The sequence below is a fragment of the Pagrus major genome, chromosome 15 (assembly GCF_040436345.1).
Source record: "Pagrus major chromosome 15, Pma_NU_1.0".
In the NCBI taxonomy this organism is placed as follows: domain Eukaryota; kingdom Metazoa; phylum Chordata; class Actinopteri; order Spariformes; family Sparidae; genus Pagrus; species Pagrus major.
In genome coordinates, this window is record NC_133229.1 from 7,162,199 (window position 1) to 7,186,799 (window position 24,601).

Consider the following 24,601-nt stretch of genomic DNA (forward strand, 5'->3'; position numbering starts at 1 on the left):
GGTCTGCTTAGGTTTAGGCACAAAAACCATTCGGTCAGGGTGAGGACAACATCACAGTTTAGCTTAAATTACCTGTTTTGGTTGTCGTGATCACCAATGGAGATGGTCCGACTTCTGGGAAAATGGCCAGTCTTTTACTTTTTTTGTTTTGTAAATATTTGGAAAAAAGTGTTATTATGTTTTACGACAAAATAAAATCCAAAGCGAGAAGACCTGAATCGCATACCTTTTATGGAAATAATCTGTCCTGGTAAAACAGAACTCAACAACATGTGTGTTCCCTGCCAGCTCACTTTAATGCTCCTCTGAAGCTCACCTCTATGCTGGGACACAGAAGAAAAGAAAATTATGCATTTCTGTTGCAAGTTTTTAAAGAAATTCTTACCATTTTTCTCTATGACAATCTTGCCGGTGATTTAAGTATAGCCATGGTCACAGACGTGTCCTCATTGTCCATTTGGTCTTCAGAACTGCCTTCTAGATTTTCTGGCAGGGAACTCTGTGAATTGACATCAGTCCATGGCAGCAGCATGCGTGATGCTTTCAGGGAGGGCCAGAGGAACCATTTGGAGGGGTTATGATGACTAGGGGACGCTTGGTCTCTTGCAGACGGGTGGGAGAGCACATACAGGAAATGTCTCTTTGGTTGAGTAGCCAACATAAATATCACACAGTTGGCACTGCAGAGAGCGCCTGGTTCTATACGTCATTACACCAAGTTGTCTAGGTTCTCTTTACTGTCTGTGTAGCTGGAAAGAAATACAACAACCTCACTTCTGATGTGCCCACACCCTTCTAATACTGTTTGGAGGTAAAAGGATTACAAATTCCTCTTATTACCTGTGATTACAAGGGTTTCTTGTTTGGATACGGATGTGAGGTTTGAGGATTAAATAAAAAAAATGGGCTCATGCAAAAAATCTATAAAGTGTGGGCTGTGCGTTAATATGGAGACTGTTAATGTGGTTAGCTCTAAAAGGTTTTCAGGGTAAATGTGGAGAATCATTTTCTGGCTACAGTTGTGAGTCATCCACAAACTTCAACAATTCACCATGGCAACTTTTAATATCAAACCGAACCTTGGATCCAGTGCTTTGTTTATGCAGCACACAGTGTTGTGTACTGCCTCCATTTGGTTGTATACAACAGTGTGTTTCCACAGGCGCCGCCGACACGTGGACAGGACAACACTTCTGTGGAAATCTCAGAAGAGGAGAGGCTGGCTGGGAGTGTGGTGGTGGTGGCGGGGGGACCTCTTCCTCTGCTTCTTTAGAAGTGCTAGATTTATATCCTGCAGCTGGTTAACATTAACCCTTCCACTCCTGTAACTCTGACCACAGATGTCACCTCAACACACACATAAACACTGTATTTTTTCCTGCTGTCAGTGCATAGAAGGGCCACTGACTCAAAGGATGATACAATGCACGTTTGTTCTTTAAATACCCCAAATACAAAGTTTGTAGTTTTCTTTATTGCAGTCTGATCTGTGTCTTTCTGTATATGGTCTCTTTTATAGTGCATCTGAACTATAGGCACTAAATAAGTAAAGGATACTTCTACAGCAGATTTTCTCTGAAGCAGTAACACTTTACAATAAAGTACACAAAAATGTAGTTACTGAGGAGTGAGAAATCAATGAATCAGGAACGACTTGGTAGTTAATGCATCATTAATGAGTTATTCCTGAATAACTGTGATTCAAGGACTATATGGTAGATAATGATGAGTTACTAGAGAACGGACTGGGAGATACTATATTAAGGACTAATTAGGTAATGAATTCTTCATAAATATCTGTTTATAGACATACTGACTACTTTCTTCATGAGTTGTTCTTGATTAACCATGAACCAGCCACTGAGTGGCAACATTAAAGACTGATTAGTTAATCATTAGTTACCCCTCATTAGTAACAAATGATTAGGTAATTGGTATTTAATGAGTCTACTTGGTAACTACTCAGTATTATGTTTCACTTTACTTGAAGGTTCACAAAAAAGTAACTACTGATTAAGTAAAAAGTATTTAATGAGGCATTACAGGGACAACTCATGTGTGGTCCTGAAGGCAAGCAAAGATATTTCTCTCTTCCTTCACCTACCATCCTCCACTTCATATTACTCTCCTCCATCCATCTCCATGCTGCTCTTTTCAAAGTCTAATCTCTGCATTTTTGTTGCCTTTGTTATGATTCCTGATTGTGAATCTGGAGCTGTGACAACATGTGCAAGATTTTATCCCTGTTGCTCCCTCTCCAAGAATAACTCATCATGTTCAACACTCCCAAAAAAGGAGATGTGTGTGTTAATGTGTGAGCTTATCTGCAAGCCTTTCTCTTGTCTCATGCCAGCAACAAATGTCTTAAGCGTGAATGTAAAATGATCAGAGAATCATGCAGCTGTTCACACATAGTGCTGTTATTTCCTTGCTGACAAGTAAGCAGCTCGTCTGCAGCAAGTTTTTAAGAACTGCATGCTGACTTTAATAGACGAGACATTGAATCATCTTCCACTGCTTGGCTCTGTTTTCATTGGCTGAACGTTAGCCCACCTCCAGAACCCCAACAGACTGTTCCGGTAAGAACAAGCCTCTTTCCAGATTACTACACACACAACACACAAACACACACATACACACACATAGAATAACTCTCCTGCAACGCACACAATCTCTGTATCATACAGCATGTGCATTACACATTGTCTGTGTGTGTGTGTGCATGTGTGTGAGTGACTCTCTCATTGTCTATTACAGGTTTAAGGATCTTTCATGTGGTCATGTGGCATAGCATATAAATGATCCCTGCTGATTGGCTGAGGCTTTTATCTCCCAACAGGAAGTTCCTGAGGGCTTCCGTCATAGTCCTTCTAAATCTGTGATTCATTTGTGAAAAGCCACCAAAAGCAGCCCAGCTTCTTTCTCTAAATTTAACTCAAAGAACTCAAAATTAACAAAGCATTTTTACGATACATCAGCTCGTCTAAGCCAAAGAAACATCTCACTGGCTCTCACTTACTGGTCTTTATTTGTACGCTTTTTGCTCCTTGGCTTTACATAATGAGCACTTAAGGCATATTTTTGTTCAGCAGACACATCGTAGCACCAATCACATCCGTACTGTGGGGTTGTTGTCATCACAACCTTGTTGAGTATACAGCATTCTGACAGAAGGCACTGATAAAAAAAACAAACTGAGTCAGACAACACAAAAACAGAGCTGGTCAAAAAAAAGAGTTGTTTTTAGTCCGTCACGCTTCGGCAACTGTTCAGTATAGTTTGCTGTCGTACAAAAACACATAAAAATATATACTTTAAAAAAGATAATGTAAAGATTCCCTTGTGAAAACAACTGATCATATGAGATGTTGTAGATGGAGAGTTACCCAGTACCAACACAAATCTACAAAACATATGTTAAGGCCATTGTATCGTAAACTTAACACTGAAATACTCCCCATATGTAATGTTATGATGATTCTTCATGAATAGAGCTGCAACGATTGATCGATTAATCGAGTGAAAGAAAATTAATGTCAGCGATTTTGATTTTCAATTCATCGTTTCAGTCATGTTACAAGGAAAATGTGCTGGTTTCAGCTTCTTAACAGTAAATATTTGGGGCTTTTCTTTGTTGGTTGTGATAGTAAATGAAAAGTCTTTGGGTTTTGGACTGTTTAGCAGTCGGATGACGTCACTTTCTGATTTGGGAAATTCTCATTAGCATTTTTCACATTTTTTGACCTTTTAAAGACTAAACGATTAATTGAGAAATCATTTCAGTTACTTTTCAAGCAAAGATGTCCTGGTTTCAGCTTCATATATGTGAGAATTTGCTGCTTTGCTTTGTCTTCTATGACAGTAAATGAAGAGTCTCAAGGTTTTGGACCACTGATTTGACAAAAGAAGCATTTTCGAAGCCTTCATTTTAGACTCTAGGAATTGTGATGATAGTTTTTCAGTTTTTTTTTTATTTCTTACATTTTATAGATGAAATAATTGATAGATTAATAATGTCAGTTATCTATCAAGCACAACTGGTCAAACTTTTGCTGCTTTCAGCTTTTGCTTGAAATTGTGACCAGCATTTTTCACATGTGTTGACCTTTTATCAACAAAACAATTAATCACTATCACACTGAAAATAACTGTTAGTTGCTTGCAGCCCTATTTATGAAGGAAAATGACATTAAATTACTGAGACACAAACTCCAGAGGTTGAGGCATGACCTGAACTACAAGTACACAAAGACATATCACTTGTGCCTTATAAAAGGTGAATAATAGGTGGCCCTCCCAACACATTTCCAGTCAGTCACCCATCCTGAGCAGCTAGGCCTCTGTGCCTGGAGCTGCTTGGGTATTTTGATATCAGCCAACCTTAAAAAATCTGTAAGGAGGGTTTTTTGGGGATAAAATAGAGTAGATTAGAGTAGCTGTTGAGTTAAATTACAGTGAAGTTAACTATTCCTCATCTTGCTGTGGAAGGACCCATACCCCCCTCCCTCCCTGTTGCCATCAGTCTCATCAGATGACCGTCTGTTCTCCCCGACACTTCCTGCACGCCCCATAAATAAGCGACAGGAGGTAAGATAGGAAGCACAGGCAGGCAAACACGGCGGCCGTCAGGTAGACCTTGTACAGACAGAGGTGCTTGTACTGCTCCAGGTTGCAGTACGAGTTGCGATCCGTCTTGTAGCACATGACGATTATGGCCGGCACGTAGAGCGCGGTGGCGGCCACGTCGTGAGCCAGGTTGGTGCACAACCAGCGCTCTCCACCCAGCAGCGGCACCAGGTCCTGTTTGTCCAGGAGGGTGAGGAAGAAAAGGGCGAGGGTGAGGAGCCAGAAGAGCACTGCGACGAACAGGACGAAGTGGATGGATCCCTCGTATTTGTTAGCGGCGATGGTGACCCACAGCCCGGCGCCGAAGACGATCTGCAGGATCCGGATGATTCCCAAAAAACTATTGAGGAACTTCAGGATATTCTCCCTCACCTGCGGCTGCGAAGCTTGGGGTGGCATCTCTCTCCTCCTCCGGTCACTCTCGCTCCCCTTTTCCCGAACAGGGCGGGTGCTTTCTGCCAGCTGCAAACAGCTGGGGAAAAGATGGGCACAAAGTGGAAGGAGCAGATTGGAAGCGCGGGTTTGTGGTCTCACAATGAAGCCAAAAGTGGACAAGTTTAGGTTTATAAAAGGAACTCTCTGTTCTTTCCACAGCCCCGGGGTTTTGAAATGAAAAACCTTCTTGTATGTTTCGTCTTTTCCGTTTCCTCTGTTGAATGTAGCGTCTGTGTTGGGGGGCTGGGTGATGGAGAGGGGGCGGCCTGTAATTCAAAGCCTGCTCCTCCTCTGCTGGAATGCTGGATCCATCCGCGGACACTCATCTGCTGATGTATTTCCCCATGGGACGGTTTCCTCTGGGGTGTGTGACCTTTCCCCTCCTGTCTTTTCAGACAGAATTGCACTTAATGGAAATGAAGAAAACATGAATGGGCAGTAAACACATGCGTAATTATTCTCATTCTTCCATTTAGACACTTTTTCTGTTTCTTCTTCAGTGTTATGATATAGATATATATATATATTACACATAGGCCTACATGGAGAGCAAACATAATAGGCCTACAGAAACAGTCTCTGTCACAACACCCCGTCTGTTCATATGGTCTAATGCTCATGAGCCCCTGCGTCATCCTGTTTACGCAGGATGCTCACACGTTACTTCCCTCGCTCATAATTGACAGACGCTCCTCGTGCCAGCCAGGCGCATTGACGTCAATGGATTTCAGCACACACACACCCTACGTGGCCAGAGGGCGGAGCCAACACCCCCAACCTCCTTCAAGACCGTGATTGGTCGAAATAAATCTCTTCCCCAGCCTCGACAGGAGGGGACAGGAGCTCTCTCCGCTCTCATTCGTGGTTTTGATGACATTGATTTGTGACTGACAGCCGGCTCAAGGACACAAATTGATAGCAGGTGAGGCTGGACAAGGCAGACTGTCCTGCGAGTATTCAGCCATTGTGGCAGCTTTCGATGCGAAGGGACGGCGGTGCACGCAAGGCAGAGGGAGATGCTGTAGGAGCAGAGCGCACTGAACGCATCAGTTAATCTCTGGTGAGTAGATGTGCTTTCATTCTTCACATGACTCTCACAAGATCCCTGTTTACAGCCCGCATCTTGAAGAGATACAGCATAGATGTTACAGTGCAGTAAATTCAGTGTCTAATAAGGTAGGATCACTAATACGAAAAAAACGGTGTATACTTCCTTTTTTCTTTCAGTCTGTTTATAGCTTAAACACATCTTTAGTTTTGCAAAGGGAACCGGTATTTCTGCACCAGTGAGCCGCAACAGCTTGTGTAAACAGCACAGAGTCAGGTCAACCAGAGGGAGGGAACAATGCAGAGGCCTGTGACGTTTGGTTAATGTTTGTTAACCTACTTCTGATGCCAGAAATATGTGTGTGTGAATGGGCTGAGTGTCTGTGTAGAGCTGCATGATGATAATCAATATGAGATATCACTGGTATGTCCTCAAATAACAGTTGGTGTAGGAGGTCCTGCTCATAATGTGATTGTGATGTAGAGTAGGTCTACTGGATAGACTAATAATAATAATAATAATAATAATAATAATGATAATGATAATAATACTACAAAAAAAGATTAAAAATTGGCATCTATGTTCACAGTAGATCAAAAAATAAAGGAGCAAATAGTTAATGTGAAATGAGTAAAGTTGGAAATTTGGACCTCTGGCAGCTAGGGTTGCAGCTGTATATTAGTTTTAAGGTATTCCATGCTATGAAAATTGACATACTGTGTTCATTTGCTTATTTACAGTATCAAACCATATTAGTGTCATTAACAATATAGGACATAAGATTTTGTAAAATTATAAGCCTTCGTATATGAAGCGTTCATTCAATTCAGTCATTATCTGCTCACCCTCATGCCGATGGAAAGTCAAGTGAAGTTTCTTAGTCCTCAAAACATTTCTGGAGCTTCAGGGCTAAACTACTGAAGTAGATGGGGACTTGTTTTAAAACTCAAATAAACAACAGAAATATCATTAAGAATGGCCTCATTCAGCTCATCTGACTTAAACCATGTCTCAGAGATCCATATTTTATTTGAAAAGATGTTGTTTACACCCTTTTTTGTGGGAAAATCTTCACTGTAGCTGGTAAGCTAAATGCGTTAGCGCATGAAACTTTGTCTGAATTTCCATCAGCATGAGGGGGAGTAGATAATAATCCTTATCCTTTTAAGGGTCATTGTAACTGATACTAATTATTATTATTATTATTATTATTATTATTATTATTGTTGTTGTTATTTTTTTGCAGTATCAATGCATAAGGATCACCTGTGTTTTTTTTTGCTGCATTGCACACATAGCCCCTTCTCCTCCAGCAGTAAATTAACTTAGATGCTGTAGTTCTTAACCCACAGTAAAAAGAGCCTTATTAGAGCTATCATTTAACAAAAAAAAAAAGTTTTTACTCTTAGTGTAAGTTGTTCCCCATGGTAACGAAATGGTATCAAATATCAGAATTTTTCAAGGTATTGTATCGTAGTTAGAAATTACAGTATTGTGACAACACTAATTATTATTATTATTATTATTATTATTATTATCATTATTATAGTGTAATACCATAATACAGTGGAATCTTCTCATACAGTCGGGACCTTTACTATCAGCAGAGAAAGAACCTGCAGAATGAATATGAACTAAAAGACAAACCTTCCTCCTGACCTTGGAAAAAGGTTTGACAAAATGGTCTTTACTCCTGACCTCATCTGTGAGCTGATCTGCTGTTGAGGAAAGCTTTCGGAGAAACTGGACCTTTTACTTGAGATTACTTTGTCGAGCTGAAAGAAAGTGGTGTCTGTCGCAGGCCTCTGACGCACATGCAGTCATGATCTTGGTCACTCGGCTCTGTCAGTGTCCCACTTCAAACCGTATGTGACTAAAGAGAGATGAAGCTGCCATCTGCAGTTTAATGGGCTTTAAAGCGTGGCTCGTCACTCACTTCCTAAAGTAGGATTAAACAGTCAAGACTCGCTGCTGACCGGTTGTGACAGCTGTCTTTAGGTGTCGTGACGCAGTCTGTGCTCAAGCCTTGGTGAACACGTCATAACAAGTTGAAACTCTTTCTCCTCCACAGAGTAGAGCCAGTGTATGCCACCAATTCTCGTCTCTCTCCGGATGGATACCGGACACGCCCCCCCTCCTTCCTCCATGGTGGCGGGCCCTTCCCCGCTGTGGCGGCTGGCGGAGAGGAGGAGCAGGAAGGCCGGCTCAGGGAACATTTTCAGCGACGTGAATCTGTGGCAGCTCCAGAGACTGTTCAGGGCAGCCGGGGACCAGGATGCGGAGCAGAGGGCCCAGTTGGTTTGGGGGCATGGGGATGAGGCAGAACTGGCTCAGGCCTTAATAGGACTGAGAGCCCGAGGTCACAGGAGAGGGCTGAGGTCGCACGGAAGGGACGCACTGGGCTCACACTGGCTACGAGCCTTCAATCACCTCAGGTAGAAAAGCTGCCAGTCATTCAAAACATTAATCATCGTGACTTTTTAATCAATATTGTCTTAAAAAGAACTATTTCTGTTGTCCAGGATTGGGGAGAGCTCGGCAGGCGGCCAGAGGAAGGACCCCGGGGAGGAGGGCGATTCTGAGGCACAAAGCAGTCCAGAGCCACACCGACACACCTCCGTAGGGACAACAGGAAGAGGCACAGGGGCCACAGCGGTGCTTAATGAGAGCCAGGGCCCCGCAGGGACTTCTGAGAGACCACTGAGAAACAGCTCAGGACTGAGGAGAGGAGGCGAGAACAACCCAGAGAGATACCTCCACAGAATACTCCACTGACCTCTGAGATTCAAAAACTGACTTTAAATCTGTTCGTCTGAGAGTTTACCAGCATTAACAGCCTGCAGATCCTGATAGTCCCTCCTGGAAACCCTTCTGTTGTGTTCAGGACCTGGAGCAAGGTTGAATTAACTCAACAGCTTTGCAGTAACATGTGAAACTGTTTTGGAGGTTGAAAGAATAGAATAGTTTCTCATTTCTGGCCTTTTTAACGGCCCTGTTACTTCCTGCAGACACATCTTCACCTGAAATGCAGCACAAACCTCTGACTGGCTCCTGGATCTCTTCATTCAGTGGTTGCATCTCAAGAACTGCCTTAAACACTCACACTAACTATGCACACTGATTATTATGGACTGTGATGTGTCTTTTTAAGTAGTTTTGTAGTTCAGTGATGGAGCTCAAAAAGTGAAGAAGTTAACAATTTTGATCACTGTACAGCAAATGACTTTCAAAATCATCATTTGACCTTTTATCAGGATGAAATAACTGATATTATAATGTGTGGATGTACTTGTCAACCCTTACATCTACCTCCTTCACCACAAAAAGCCATATATTTAGATTGTGAGAAGATATCCTGTATGTATATGAGCTTAAAAAGATGTCTTTATTTTGTTGTCACACTAATTTAAGTGTTAAAACCACCATCTTCCTACTTATGTGTTAGATTTGTTGCGCTATAAACACTACAGGTGGGTATGTTAGGTGTCCAAACACATGTCACTGCACATGTAGAGCTGAAATTTTATGATTCTGATCAGAGTTGCACCATGAACTGAAAGCCAGTCACAGGTTTGTAGTTACTGGAAGTGTCAGGTGGTCTACTCTGCCAAGAGACCAGCAATAATAAATCATATCTGCGGGGCCCAACTCATGAAAACGAATAATCCCATGCTGTGCAGGGAAGGAGAAACTTGAAACAGCAATGCTCTCATATTAAGATGTTCATGGCGACAGTGTGAAAACCCCGCTGTGCTGATGAAAGACCGTCTCCCACCAACTTAATCAGACAGCTGGAAGCTTGATGAAGCTTTTTGATACTGTTTGTGTGTGTTTTTTTTAGATTTATGGTAATAAAGACATCAGTCTTTGTATTGTTTGTCATTTTGTATTGTTGTGTTTTCTCTGCATTCATTCAGGAGTTGTGGTCCAGCATATTTTAATCTAGATACCAAATCAAAACAAAGCAAAATATCCACTACAAGAACAAGCATAAGGCCTGGGGCACAGAAGTAGCCCTTTCATCATGATCAAACACCCAAATATGAACAGTATTATATGTGCTTGTGCTGAAACGACTTGTAGCAACAAAAGGGATGGACGTGGAACAAATACCAAAGTGTACCCCCTGCCACCAGTACAAAGCACTTACAGGGGAAACACTGTAGTGGTAGTGCAAAACTAGCCTCTTGGCTAATTCTGGCATATTTGAAGTAATGTTCATTATTATGCTATCCCTGAGAAATAAACTAGATAAAAGAATAAAATAAAACAACAACACAGTGGAAATTTAAAATCAACATTTTTGCCATTCAGAAAGTGATGAAAATGCTTCAGTATATGTTTACTGAAGTGGCTTAAAATGCGTGTGCAGGGTTTCATAAACCACAGTATAAACCATACAAAGTCTTTGTAGTTTAGAAAAAGCTTAATTGTAACTGGATTGTGTTCAAGGTTAGAAATATGCTTGAATTTGAATATAATCCCAGAAAATGTGTAAATTTTCTACATAATCTGGTATTTCTGTTTTTAGTATTTGAAATGGAACAATCCTGTTGTGATTTTTTGTTGTTGTCTCGGTGTTGAAATTAGCAGCAGATAAATAATCGTGATCAAAATTATACAAAGATAATAACAACAGCTGGTAAAATAAAGTGTGACAAACAAAGTGTGAAACAAAACAATGGTTCACACACTGCAGGGCTCCAATATGTACTCATTTAAAGGAACATTATTAATTACAGTATTATTATGTAACTTTTTTACCTTAAAATGTCAGCTTCAAAATCCTTTTCATGGTACAGTGTCTTGTAATAGGGTGAATGGTGTTTCTGTCGCAGCCCCCATCACTTGTTTCTGCACTATGAAACTTCAGTGAGAGGGTAGGATCATGTTAACGTCAAGCTTTCAACACATAACATTGTTACGACATAATGAGTTTTGTTTAGCACCTTTATGACAGTGGTGTTGCACTCAGAAACTGTGGGGTGGGGTGGGGGGGGCTACATAATGTTGCTTTGAATAATCGTGATCAAAATGTAGAGAGATAATATGAACAGCTGGCAGAATAAAGTGTGAAAAACAAAGTGTGAAAAAAAGGCTTTGCAGGGCTCCAGTATCTACTTATTTAATATTGTGGTGCATTGAATAAGTGGATATTGGAGCCCTGCAGTGTGCGAGCTGTTTTTGTTTCATATTTTTCCCACTTTTGTCTCAGCAGCTGTTTTTTGGTTTGGATGCACCTACATGCTCTTATTAAAATAAACAAAGTGACAATGTACATGGATTGCTGCAGTCATAAAGGAATTCTGTAAACTTTATTTTTGGTTATGTACCTTGAAAATGCTTGAACTTCACCCTTAAAAACACTGTGCGAGCCCAAACATTTCATGGAGTAAGGCAACAGTAAAGCATCCTGAGCTGTGAGAGTGTGTTGTTTCTGGATGTTCATTTTCACTGTTGCCCTACATCATGTGCAGTTCACACACTCACACCCAGGAACTGCAGCTTGCACCCACAGTCTGCCCCTGCTGACCACTGAGAAGCTCATAAGCCAGTTTTTGATGAGTAGAAGAGCATGACACATTTCCTGTCCCTATCCATGTCTGTCCAGCTGCTCTGACAAATCAAACCACTGGTAAAAAAAGAAGGGTTGTTTTTGTCTTAAACCAAGAGCTTTCCACTTTTATATATAAACTGTATATTCCCTGTATGAAACAAATGAGACTGTTAGAAACAAATGCTGCCCTCCAGTGGACATATCTGGTAATGAAGCCATCATGTAAGTCTGCATGCAGTCACTAGATGGCACAGAAGGTTTTGTTTTGAGAGAGTTAGGAGAGATACATACTTGACATGCATGGCACAGACCTTCCCACAAAAAAAGAAAATTCAGTGTATGCTACAAAATTCAGAGTATGTTATTGTGAATTTAGGGGACAGACTAATTTCATTAGACAAAGAGATTATCCCACTGATTCTAGCTTGTCATGTTCAACTCACCAGGTCCAACAAATTACTTGGATGTGTTGTGATGGCTAATGAGTTGTAAAGTTTTAATCTCTCATGCAAATTTCCTAGCTGCCAGGCAGCGCGACACCAGCAGAACAAGTCACTAAACTGAATGGACCTGCTGTTTCGGGTCATTTCAACAAGGCTCTAAAATGGTGGCTGACAGGCAGTATAAATGTTACATCATCCATCCTTCCATCCGGTTTCTTACTGCACGGTCGGGTCATCAAGGGGACACATGGGGAAGCACTACTGAGTAGATCGAGATTCGCAGGAAGGACTTTATCTTCTAGATAACATGTGAAGTTGGATATTTGGACCAGGTTTACCCAGCACCCGCCAGATGTCCTCTCCCCCCCAGTTCCCCCCTGCTTCTCTTCAGTGATGCGAGGGATTCACAGGTCATCTGGAAGATAAAGTGCTATCAGTGTATCCTCAATCTACTCAGTTGTGCCTGGCTGCTGCAGTGGCAAACAGAGGCATCGGTATGGCAGCTTTATAAGGCGCAGACACCCCAGCTGACTCCCACAGAGCAGAGGGAGCAGCAAAGTGCGGTAATCCTCAATTTGCTGAGCTTCTCACCTTGTGTAAAATAAGCTCATTGCACAGAAAGGCTCATTTTAGGGCCTGTATAGGTTATCTCAAATTTTCCTGCACTTCATAAATCTTATGGCTATAAATGAGATGCAGATTGATGATCCAGCAGTAATATAGCTGCAGCTTGATTTAGTGGTTTGCTCTTTGCCTCAGTTCATTCTTTAATGCTATGGTCAGTGGTGGAATGTAACTAAGTATATTTTTAATATACCATAATATCCATATTATGCTACTCTAATCCACTACATTTCAGTGAGATATGTCTCATCTCTGAGATAACATCTCATTAACATCTGATAATCTTATAATGAAGATGGCCCTTTGCAAAAAGTGTCTCTCATTAAAAAGCAAAAATCGGAGAGAGGAATCTTTTTTTTTTTTTTTTCAATTAATCATATCACAACCACTCTACTAAGTACCTAATTGTATCTAGTCTGGCTACAAAAGTCATATGCTGCTCACACATTGCATCAGTCTAGCTAACAGATCAGTCACAGGGGCCGACTTTCTAAAGGAATACAAGCACTTTAGATTTTTACACTTCAAGTGCTTTTCGCTGAGAATACCTTTGTACTTTGTATTTTAAAAGGGTATTTTTTTCCAGCAGTGACAGTGTGGCTTTCACCTTTTGAATGTGTGTGTGTCTTTATGGCAAAATGTGGTCCTGTAGACACATATTGTAGTGGGAACTACCACAGAAGTGGTTTCAATGACTTTGTCACTGCGATAGCGTCACCAACGAGCAGGATACATTCATGAAACTAAACGAGGGCCAAGGTTGTCGATGGCCGTGGTCCGAGAAGGGATGCCATTGGGTGGTACGCCCCTGGCCCACATTTGTTTTGATGTCAACAAACCTTTACAAGCGTGTAGTTGAGATCCAAATGAAAGTTGAGATTGAAGATGGGTGCGGTCCAACAAATATAATGGCCATTCAGTGGTCATGGGTCAGAACACCAACATGTTGACGGGTTTCACAGCTGGTGTGATCCAATTCCAAGACTGTTTCTAGTTCTTCATTTTTATTTTTTGGTAACTCTTTATTTGTACAGTCCGCCTTTAGAGACTTTACAGATGAACAGATTATTTTAGATTATATAGAGTGTATGTGGTGATTCATGAACATACCAGCAGAATCTCAGATTGATTTTGTTGAACTTGAACTACTCACTCAACATAAACAAACGTTCACACATATTATTAACACATATTCAACAAACAATTAATCAATTATAAATCAATTATTAATCTCTGTTGAACATTCTTATGCTCAATTTATTTTCAACATTGTATTCTGATTATGCAGGTTGATCATCACATATATATGTATATGTGGCTGAAATTACAGAGTTAAACCAAAAAATGACCACTATAGTACAGGCACAAGGCAATAGTCCACTCGTGATTTGTAAATGATGTTGAGTTACTGTAGTCAGCTAGCTAAATATCAGTACATACAGTACATGAATAATATTTTTTTAATGAGATGATTAACTTGTAACACGGTTACAACTTTTGAGAATACTTAAAGAATATTTGTATATTCTATATATTTTATATAGAATATAGAATACGACACAACTTTTGAGAATATTTATTCTTGTGAAAGCTCACACATGTTCGACAGGCAGTATGTATGGATGTTTGTATGAGTTTGTTTATAATTTGTGGAACATTTGTATTGCATAGGTCAAGTGAGAAGCAAGAAGTTATTCAGAGAATAGGCAGGAATGTTGATGAACTATCACATACACTCCAGAGATGGTCTGTTAAACATCTACAGACAAAGCGACACAGCTGTTGTTGAATTTTTAACTAATATGGTGTTTGTTAAAATGTCACAAACTGTGTAAACGCTCTGCAGGGTTAGAGAGTTATTACAGCCAATCATGTATTTTATTCTCAATTTATATATATATGCTATTCATTAACATTTTGTGTACAATGCAGATGCAAAGCTTTTTTGTTTTATTATGTGCCTGTGTATTTTTGATTCAAAGTGTTTGGGTTGTATAACACATGCACTTACATGATGGTTCATGTCTTAAACATGTTCACCAAATGTATGAAATTTTGGCAGTTATGTACTCAAACATTTGTTAATGCAATGTTTGTTTCATCTTTCCCCCCTAAAATGAAACTTGTTTACATTCTAACTGTTCGCTTGAAATCTGTTAATTAATCACAAAGCACCATCTGCTGGTAAGAACATGACATGTCAGCTGTCAGTTATTTACTAACAGGAAACGAAAGTGAAACTTCCGTTCGACTTCAACATTTCTGAACGGAGCTGAGACACCATTACAGGGTGAAAGATCTCTTCTGTAAACACACATCAGAAGGATTGTAATCTGTGATATAAAAAGGGGACTGGATTTGGTGGTGAGTATAGCTCTGAAAGGATAATTCACATATCAGAGAGAATGGCTGAGAAGATTTCTCTCGTTGAAAGTTTCCTGAACTGTCATGTGTGTTCAGAGACTTTCAGAGATCCTGTGTCTCTGAGCTGCAACCACAGCTTCTGCTCAAGCTGCCTGCAACAATTCTGGGAACAAGCTAAAAGCAAAAACTGTCCAGTTTGTAAAAGAAAACCCGTAATGGAAGATCCTGCGGTGAACCTCACGCTGAAGGAACTGGCTGACTCCTTTGCTGGGGGGCAGAAAACTGGATCACCTGAAATGGAAAAAGAGAACGAGGTGGTGTGTGATAAACATCCAGAAGTCCCTTATTGGTTCTGTGAGGACGAGCAGAGAGCTTTGTGTCCTGTCTGTGAGTTCTCTCTCCACCACAACCACAAGTTGGTGCCGATAGAGGAAGCAGCCGGTGAGCTGAAGGAGCAGCTGAAATCTGACTTAAGGTCTCTACAGGACAAGAGGGAGAAATACAAACAAGTGGAGGAAACCTACAGTGAAGTGGCTCAACACTCCAAGAGACAGCTTTTGTCCACAGAGAGGCAGATCAGAGCAGAGTTCAACAAGCTCCACCAGTTCCTGAAAGAGGAAGAGGAGTCCAGACTGGCGTCTCTGAGGGAGGAAGAGGAGCAGAAGAGGCAGACTATCATCAGAGAGATGAAGAAGATTCAGGTCCAGATCTCCTCTCTGTCAGACAGTATCTGTGCTGTTGAAGAGGAGCTGCAGAAACACAATGTGCCATTCCTCAGCACTTATAAACCCACTCAGACCAGAGCCAGAGCTCAGTGCTCACTGTCAGATCCACAGCTGGTCTCAGGAGCGCTGATAGATGTGGCCAAACACCTGGGCAACCTGTCCTTCAGAGTCTGGGAGAAGATGAAGGACAAGGTCCGCTTCTGGCCTTTCATTCTGGACCCAAACACTGCATGCCCCGATCTCTATCTGTCTGACGATCTGACCAGTGTGAGACGTGGAGACACAGACCAGCCGCTTCCTGACAATCCAGAGAGATTCGCTAAGTATGCCACTATTCTGGGCTCAGTGGGCTTCAGCTCAGGGATACACAGCTGGGAGGTGGAGGTGGGAGATCATCCTCTTTGGCATTTGGGTGTGGTTAAAGAGTCAGTTGAGAGGAAGAGAGAGATATCTGTTACATCAGAGTACGTAAGCTGGTCTTTATCACACGACAATGGAAAATATACTGATGGTCTCGATGAGATAGTCACTGAGAGGAGTCTCCCGAGGATCAGAGTCCAGGTGGACTATGAGAGCGGGGAGGTGTCCTTCTACGACCCTGAGGACATGACTCACATCTGCACTTACAGAGACACTTTCACTGGGAAACTCTTTCCATTTTTCAATGTTGGGCGTGCTGGTGATGCTAAAACTACTGATATCAAAATCTGCCAAACTGATATTTCTCTGTAATGCTCAGGGAGGCTGGTGAGGTCAGCGTGATTTATGAGGATTTTTAAAAAATTGGTGGTTCTCATCAGTTTTAGACAGTACCAGTTAGTTCTTAATACAGCCCCAATTGCAAAAAAGTCGGGACACTGACGTATTCGCACAGTACAGCCATTTTCATCATGATCAGGGTGGGAAACTCGTGTTCTGGGATAATGTAATGCTGCTGTGTTCCCCGTGGTTCTTCCTGGTTTGTACTTTTAGTTTTTGTATTTCTCTTTATTCTCTCAGTTTGCCACAGCCCGTTGTTGCCTGCCTGTATTTTTTGGATTCCAACTGCGATATTAAAGCCTGCCTTCTGTTTGTTACCCCCTCTGTCTTGGTGTCTTGCATTTGGGTCCTCTTTTGCCAAACCTAACAATACCCAATCATGACGCTATCATCACATGTTCACCTGTTTATCTGTGAAATGTTCCAGGTGTTTTTTGAGCATTCCAACTTTTTGTGTTGGTGCCCCTGTCCCAACATGTCGCTGGCATCAAATTCAGAACAAGCAGATATTTACAAAAGTTTAAAGTGAAAGTTGTAAAGTAAAACAAATAACTAATATATTGTCTTTGTTTTTACCTGAGTGCATGTCAAACAGAATTAGCAATTATGGCATAATGTTTCATTTATGTTTTACACAGCATGACAACCTTTTTTGGAAAGGGGTTTTAGAAAAAAATCCCATAATTTGAAATTGCGTGAAGGCACATTGGCAGGACATTTGAGGGGGGATGTGTTTGCAAATTGATCAAAATGCATCCCCCTTGATAACTGGTCATCCTCCATCTCCATAGTAGCAGAGAGAGTGCAGGGGCAGAGGGCTTGTTTAGTGGAATGTGTTCGTCTAGTCTGCCTGTTTTGGGCTGATTTTTGTGATTTGAATCGGTAAACGGTATTGTGTTAAAATATTACTCTGGTAAAAGTGAAAATCACTGATATTAAATGTACTTAAGTATCAAAAGTAACTTCATGGCAATGTTCTGATGCAGCATGCAAGTTATCAAATAAATATAGCCAGTAAAAAGTACAGTATTTGCCTCCAAAATGTAGTAGATTAGAAGTATAAAGTAGCAGAAAAAGGAAATACTTAAGTACAAGTACCCCAAAACTGAACTCAAGTACAGTACTAGAGTAAACGTACTTGGTTACATTCCATCACTGTGTATATGTGTATTTTTGATATGGAACTGCACTCAGTTTCACTGGTTGGTATAGATGGTTCTCATGTTTCACTCATATCATCATGTGACCAGCATGTAACTAGAAAATGTCGTCTCTGTATGTCAGCTGAGTCTGAAGAGGAGCATTTGCTAGAAACGTCGTTGTGTATTAAGGGAGCTACAGTGTGCAGACTCTTTTCAAGTGTTCGTGTTTTCGTCTTCTATTGGTCCAGCACCTGCCTTAAACAGTTCTGGATGTGCGCGACTGCCATGTATTGTTAGTCTAGTCTGCCAGAATTATTGAAACTTTATCTGGCTCCAAGGTATCGAGTAACCTTGAAAAGAAAGAAGGGTTGTTACGGTGCTGAATCTTGCGTTGGTACCGGACTGTGGTGTCAGCTGTATTGAAGTTTATGGGAGATGCATCACAGTAAAACCCACAGGGCTAATGATATCATAATCAAACGGGGCCGGTGTGACCTATTATCACTGATGAGACTGCAGTTACGTTGCGAACACAAGCCTTTCCCAAACAACGTTGAGGGAAAACAACATGTTGGTTAAAAAATCAGTGGTTAAGCCTACTTTTTGATGAGTGTTCTTTCATTTTCTGGAGGCATTTCTTCATCAGAAGTCATACGACTAAGATATGTTGGGTTTTTAGTGTGTTTCTCCAGGCATCTCCCATAAACATCAATACAGCTGGCAGCACAGTCTGGCAGTCTGGCAGTCTTGGTGACATCATGACTCTTCCTTCTTTTTTTAGGTCCTTGATACCTTAGAGAACCAGCATCTTTGGACATGTTGGTGCTTGGTATTAACCATTTCATTGGTCGGATGTGGAATTAAATAAAAACCTTGCACTGAGACACTGATGCTCTAAATCTAGGTTAGATTTAAACAGAGTTGCAGAGAGAGTCTAGCCATGCTGACATTTGTACTTGTAGCTATAATAGCTCTGTACACAACAGCAGTGAGGTGACAAACTGAGATCCCTTTGTGGTACACTGTTGCCTTTGAGGCAACATGCACATCTTAGCAGTTTTTTAAGTTATGTGCATATAAATTAACGTCTTCATGCTTCCAAAATTATGAGTCCAGTGCAACTAGTTAATGAAAAATGACAGAGGTAGGCCTTTCTGTGCGAGGGCTTTGCAGATGTATTTCTGGTACTTGTAGCTGAGTCTATTATGGAGCAAAGTAGGTAAAAGTAAACCAGACAGAGTATTTTAAGGTTCGCTCCATTTTTTCCCCCCTGCTCACACAACAATGCAGGGACATAAAGTGAGTCATACAGGGTTTTTCCAGTGAGATTTTTCTGCTGTCCAATCATTAGCTGTGCAGTCCAGAACCATAGCATGACTGATCAATCACTTGGATCTTACAGTGTTTGTTATGATAAATGTCAGCAGCCCATTTTCTCTGGTCAGAACAGCTTCTTCTACTTTAAAAAAAGAAAAAAACGCAGAAGGCTGGCTGCCTAGTTTACAGTTTTTGTCCCTTAAAAAATGGCACTGGACCATTAACTTTGCATCTACTTTGCATCTTAATTAAATCCTCCTTTGCAGCGATCATAAATTAGATTTACCCTGCTTCCTATCTCCTAAATCAGCCCAGTAACTGTCATTTCGAGGCACGACAACTTTTTTATGATGTTCTTTCATCTGAAACTCACTCTCAGATTTCAAATATGCCTGTCTCATTTGTTTTGGTATTGCTTTCCAGACATTTTAGCAGGGATGAGTCAAGGCGAGGATGAAGAAACAGAGGAGTGACAGCTGTATGGAGAGCACGGGGAGCAGATCGGATTTTCAAAAGGAAGACAGGGAGGAGAAGAAACTAGATTTTTTTTCTTCGTGTGTCTGCGTGTGACTGACAACGGAAGCCGTACAGAGATTTTACATAAGCTCGGATCTGAGAGTTGAATGTGTCCCTGCTGCATTGTAATTAGAGCACGGAACAGTAATTAGTGAAATGATATATACAGAGTATGCTCCTCGTGCTCTGATAATAATCCCAAACCTTCACACACACTCACACACACACACAACCCCTGTGCCACACTCTGTGTCTTTGTTCACGGTAGAATCGCATAACACTGCGGCACAGCACTCATTGTTATTCCTTCCTCTGTGTCATTGAGTGCTTTGTTCTTATTCTCACTACTGTACAGCTCAGCCTCTCGCTCACTCCTGCAGTATCTAAACAGGGGCATGGCGCTGCCTCCTTTGAGGTGAACGCAGAACATCAAACATGATTCAACAAGAGTGTCCTGCTGAGCCGGGGCGAGCACCTTTTCACTTTACTCAATCTAAAGGGACTCAAGCAGAAAAATCCCTTTATTGAACCTTTAGAGATGACTTTACTGATATGGAACAAGGATCATGAATGAAGACTCGAGCTGAAATAGCTGCGCTGGTCATGAAATGAAAGTTGAATCTCCTCGTCTCTCTGATATAAAATGAACTCCAACCCCCCGATTGGTATGCACAGGGTCAAACTGCTTTTCCACATCTGAGACCTTTCCGCCTGCCTTCATGCTTTGCTAACCTCACATCACTTCATATTACTTTGCATGGCCTACACCAGCAGCCTGAGCCGTTCACAGAGGCAGGAAGGGAGGAAGAGGGGATTTTAAAAAGCAGCCTTGTACATTAATAGGTAGGTCACGTGTCAGGTGATCGTGTCGCTCCTTTGTTCTTTGTCCTTTTTCTGAACCCACGCGAGAGATACTCTTGATCTTTTCTTGTTACAGTAGTCTGTCTTTTCCAGATCTTAGAAAAGCTTTCCCAAAGCCCAGCAGGGTTCTCAATGTTGTTACCTGGTTTCTAAATAAGAATTAGAATGCAGCCAAGTATTATCAAAAATTAAATAAGCAGAACTATTAAGTTTTAAAACATTTAATAAACTGGGAGCAACACCACCTTCAGTATTCTTTATGTTCTGGCAAATTTGCAGCCTAATAACAGTACTGAAGAGTACATGAACTACATGCACATTTGCAGGAGCTTGCTGGTTTTTTAACTACATTCATATTTGCGTATTGATTCAAGTAGTTAAAGGGGCTCTATGGAACAATTTGTAGCAATCTTCATGTATTGATCACTATTTTATTGGCCATATGCGAGCAGATTGTAACATGGTGAGGAAAAAACGAGACCTTCCTTGTCTCTCTCGGTTACCTATACAAGCCAGCGTTGCGGCTGTTGATTTCCTTGTGGAGGACTTGGGTTGGACTTTACGCGGCAGCTCAAAGGATGTGACTTTATGAATGTTCTTGAGTGCCTCTCTCTGCTGTCAGAGAGCAACATCAGCTGACGTTAGTTTAGAAATGGGGCTGCTAACATAAAGTGAGGACCTGCTCCCAGCTCGACACAGAGGTTCCACAGAGCCCCTTTAAATAACTTGTTTGGGCGCATTTGTTGTGTAGTTAACTGCTGCTACAAACAATTTTGGGCCATGAAAGGAAAGGAATGATTCTTTATCTTTATTTTTGCTTCTGTAGTTCAAAGTTGACATTCCTCACACTTTCCCCATGAATAAGTGGGGCTTTTTGCAATATACTCAATTGAGAAGCGATGTCCCGCCCACACATATGGTGTTTTTAATGTAAAATATAATTTTGCAAGTCAAGAAGTTCAGAGTTTGTCATGAAAATTGTAAAATACATTTTAGTTTTGTGTGAAACCACAAATTATGTGAGCTAGATAATATACAGGATTTGCTGTACTAGATTTCAGTGACCGTTTTGGTGACCGTTGAACAAGACGGCATCACTGTTGGGTGTGTAGTCTTGTGTTATTGGGATATTCAAGTCAAAGCAGGGACAACTGAAAACAGTATTGCACCACTATACATCAATCAAATTTCTCATACATCTTATCAGAGGAGAAGATATTACAGGAACTCAAAAGAGGGAAGGTTTTCATATCTGTGATTAATGGCTGGGGTGACACTGCTCAACCTGGAGCACAACAAACCTTCAGTGACACAGTGCCTGAGCCTCACCAACTTTAGTTAAAGCTACATTTAAAAAAACAGAGGCTCTCCCTCAGTTTGTCTGTGTACGTACTGTACCTTTAGTCTTTATTAAACTAGGAGTGTTGGTCCAAGTAAAGCAGCAGTGCAAGATGCAGTCCCCTGTGGTGTTTTAATTTAATTCACATTACATTTCTTAGTGTTTGTTTTTATGGTAATTTCAACCACAAACTAGTGAATAGTTAACATACTTCATGCAGTGTATACAAACATTGCCAATGCGGCAGGCTGGCACAATCAGTGCAAATTGTTCCAAACAACACCAGGGGAAATCTCGGCTCTCACATCACATCGACTCACATGATGATGCAACCTTGATTTATTCACAGATCTGGTTGCAGGGGCTGATGTATTGTGATGTGTAATACCAGCATGTGTACGTAGTGGGACTAACTTCCTATTAACATGTACCACCGTGTCGCAACTAAGAGGGAAAGCACATCTAAATAATTTAGTTCAAAACAGACTTTGGACATATCACACATCCATATATGCAGAGTTGGTGCTTTTGCCTGCACGCAACATGCATGGGTGCATGTTGCAACGTCAACAGTAATAGCAAGTTTATTAATGTGGCACATTTGGTACACAGAGGCAATTCAGTGTGTAATACATACATAATGGAAACAAAATTAACATTCATATGTAAAGTATAGTTATCCCCAAAAGACCTAGACCTTTCTATTTACTCTCTGAAACTAACAGGGGCAATATGTAAGACTGTCAGTTAAAAAATATACAAAGATGAACTAAAATTATCAACAGAATGTGAAGAAATAACAGTTTTGAGGTTATGCCAAAGACGTCTATGTACTTTGTTGATAAGATATCGACTGAAGGGGGACGCCCTTCCATTCCGAAACACCCCCACTCCGAAACACCGCTGTTCCGAATCCGACTTTCAAGTTCCAATTACTTCCCAATAGGGTTAGGGTCAGGGTTAGGGTCAGGGGTTCCCCAATAGCCTTTTCGGAATAGCGGGGTCTTAAAAGAGGTTAAAAGAAAGTTCATACAGCTTGACATAGAATATGTATTGAAAAGCGAATTAAAGGATTGATTATATAAAAAAAAATTAAAAACTCATAGAATAGAATAAAAACATAGTGAGCGTGTGTGCTTTTGGAGCATCAAAAAGAGAACCATAGAGCAAAAGCTCACCAACAGAGCTCAGTTGTAAGGTTGAGACGTCACTTTCCTCCCAGGAGTGACGAGAGGTCTACTTCCAGAATTACAGTTCAGTAGGAACAGAGTGTAATGTTTTAGAGCACAATCACAGGCACATAGGCAGAGATGTTGTTTACCCTGGATCTAAATTTGCTGCATTTGGGGCACATCTAATGTCTTCTGGCAGTTTATCCCAGTTGTTTGGAGCATAACAACTAAATGCTGCGTCACCATGTTTTTTAGAGTTCAGTCTTCCTCAAGCTTTGTTTTCTCCTCTGGAGGAGGATGATACCTGTTAAACATGTGACGGAGCACAGGGCAGCAGTTTGTTCGGTGACCTTTTTGAATTTCTGTCACAGATACAGAACCTCAGGGACGGGGAAACTTTGTAACACTGAGTGCACAACGGCACTCGCACACATGCAGATGCTTGCAGACAGACCTAACCACAAAGTGACACAAATCCACCCAAACATAAACATGAACTCCGGGAGTACAAAAACAGCTCTGCAGAGGCGCAGTGGGTGTGATGATTTAGGTCTTTTTCAGAGGGAAAAGTGGTGCTGAACAGTCGAAACTTAAAGTGCTCACCGGTGGACCGAAGTGATATCATGGGGTGGCTCATTTTCATTGCTTTTTCCTTCTTTATGGATAAACCAGGGAGTACATAAAGATGTTTTTTTCATTTATCCTCCATCTTCCCCTAAAATATGTCAATGGAATACACCAGATATTTGTATCTAGCCCGCACTTTTACGCATCCACATACTGGCTTACACATCAAAGTCACAAGTGCGTTACAACTAACACTAAAGAGAGAAAAAAATCAGAAAAGAACAAAGATTGATGACAGTCATCTCATAATCCTTCTGTATTATACCCCAGAGCTACAGCTGTTAAATGTGCTGCTGAAAGAGCATTTCTACAGGGACAAAACTAACACATGGGCAAGTCTGGAACTACATTGAAAAATATAAATAAATAAATAAATAGAGACATAAGAAGAGGAGTATAAAGATAGAAAAATGAGAAAAGTTTGTGCACGGTTTAAAGAGATTTATCTTTGCCACTCCCCAGTCTCTGATGTGCAGAGCTTGGTGTATGCTGCTGTGGAGTAACATGGTGTATGAACACATAGTAGGTGTATTTATGTGTCTGTCAGTCACTTTGGTTTGCTCATTAAATATTGGACATAGCCACTTAAACATCCTATTAAAGTCTGGTATCTTCTCAGTCTGGTCCAGTAGATTATTATCACCAGCAGCTCTGCAAATTAATTTACTGTATTAGGCTCATTCCAGTCATGTGCTACATCAGCATGCTAACACGTGAAACTAAGATGGTGAACGTGGTAACCAGCTTAACATTAGCATGTTACCATCACTGTCTTGAGTATGTTAGAATGCTGATGTTAGCATTTAGCTAAAAGCACCACTGTACCACAGAGTACCACCCAGAGATGTGGACCGGAGTGACTTGACTTGGACTCAAGTTGACTCGAGTCACTGTTTTGATGACTTGCAACTTGACTCGACAGAAAACAAATGACTTGCAACTTGACATAGACTTGGAAGGTAAAGACTTGTGACTTGACTTGAAACATAATGACTCCAGTGACTTGTCTGTGTTCATTTTATGTTTTCAGTTTGGGTTTTTGTAGT

General features: G+C 41.0%; 3 protein-coding genes across 4 annotated transcripts; 2 read left to right on the forward strand and 1 right to left on the reverse strand.

The window, feature by feature from the left end:
* Positions 1-3,009: 3,009 nt before the first annotated feature.
* Positions 3,010-5,671, reverse strand: marveld1 (MARVEL domain containing 1). The gene has a single exon (XM_073482544.1). The coding sequence runs from the start codon at positions 5,023-5,025 to the stop codon at positions 4,528-4,530; it is 498 nt and encodes a 165-aa protein (XP_073338645.1). The 5' UTR covers positions 5,026-5,671; the 3' UTR covers positions 3,010-4,527.
* On the forward strand, positions 4,598-9,986 carry LOC141009825 (uncharacterized). The gene is made up of 3 exons (XM_073482543.1): positions 4,598-6,121; positions 8,181-8,544; positions 8,632-9,986. Exons 2-3 carry the CDS (start codon positions 8,195-8,197, stop codon positions 8,882-8,884), a joined length of 603 nt encoding a protein of 200 aa, XP_073338644.1. The 5' UTR covers positions 4,598-6,121; positions 8,181-8,194; the 3' UTR covers positions 8,885-9,986.
* A 5,030-nt stretch (positions 9,987-15,016) lies between these two features.
* On the forward strand, positions 15,017-16,898 carry LOC141009415 (E3 ubiquitin-protein ligase TRIM35-like). 2 transcript variants are annotated; one of them, XM_073482038.1, is made up of 2 exons: positions 15,017-15,097; positions 15,194-16,898. In XM_073482038.1, the coding sequence occupies exon 2, from the start codon at positions 15,313-15,315 to the stop codon at positions 16,552-16,554; it is 1,242 nt and encodes a 413-aa protein (XP_073338139.1). In that variant the 5' UTR covers positions 15,017-15,097; positions 15,194-15,312; the 3' UTR covers positions 16,555-16,898. The 2 variants fall into 2 exon arrangements, with proteins under 2 accessions (XP_073338139.1, XP_073338137.1); XM_073482036.1 differs by having other exon boundaries at positions 15,017-16,898.
* Positions 16,899-24,601: the final 7,703 nt, after the last annotated feature.

What these genes read in the sequence shown, in the direction of transcription:
- marveld1 (XM_073482544.1), bottom strand. Translation starts at nt 5,025, where the DNA reads ATGCCACCCCAAGCTTCGCAGCCGCAGGTGAGGGAGAATATCCTGAAG.
- LOC141009825 (XM_073482543.1), top strand. Translation starts at nt 8,195, where the DNA reads ATGCCACCAATTCTCGTCTCTCTCCGGATGGATACCGGACACGCCCCC. An exon ending in CGAGCCTTCAATCACCTCAG is followed by an intron (nt 8,545 to 8,631) that starts GTAGAAAAGCTG and finishes TCTGTTGTCCAG; the next exon opens with GATTGGGGAGAGCTCGGCAG.
- LOC141009415 (XM_073482036.1), top strand. Translation starts at nt 15,139, where the DNA reads ATGGCTGAGAAGATTTCTCTCGTTGAAAGTTTCCTGAACTGTCATGTG.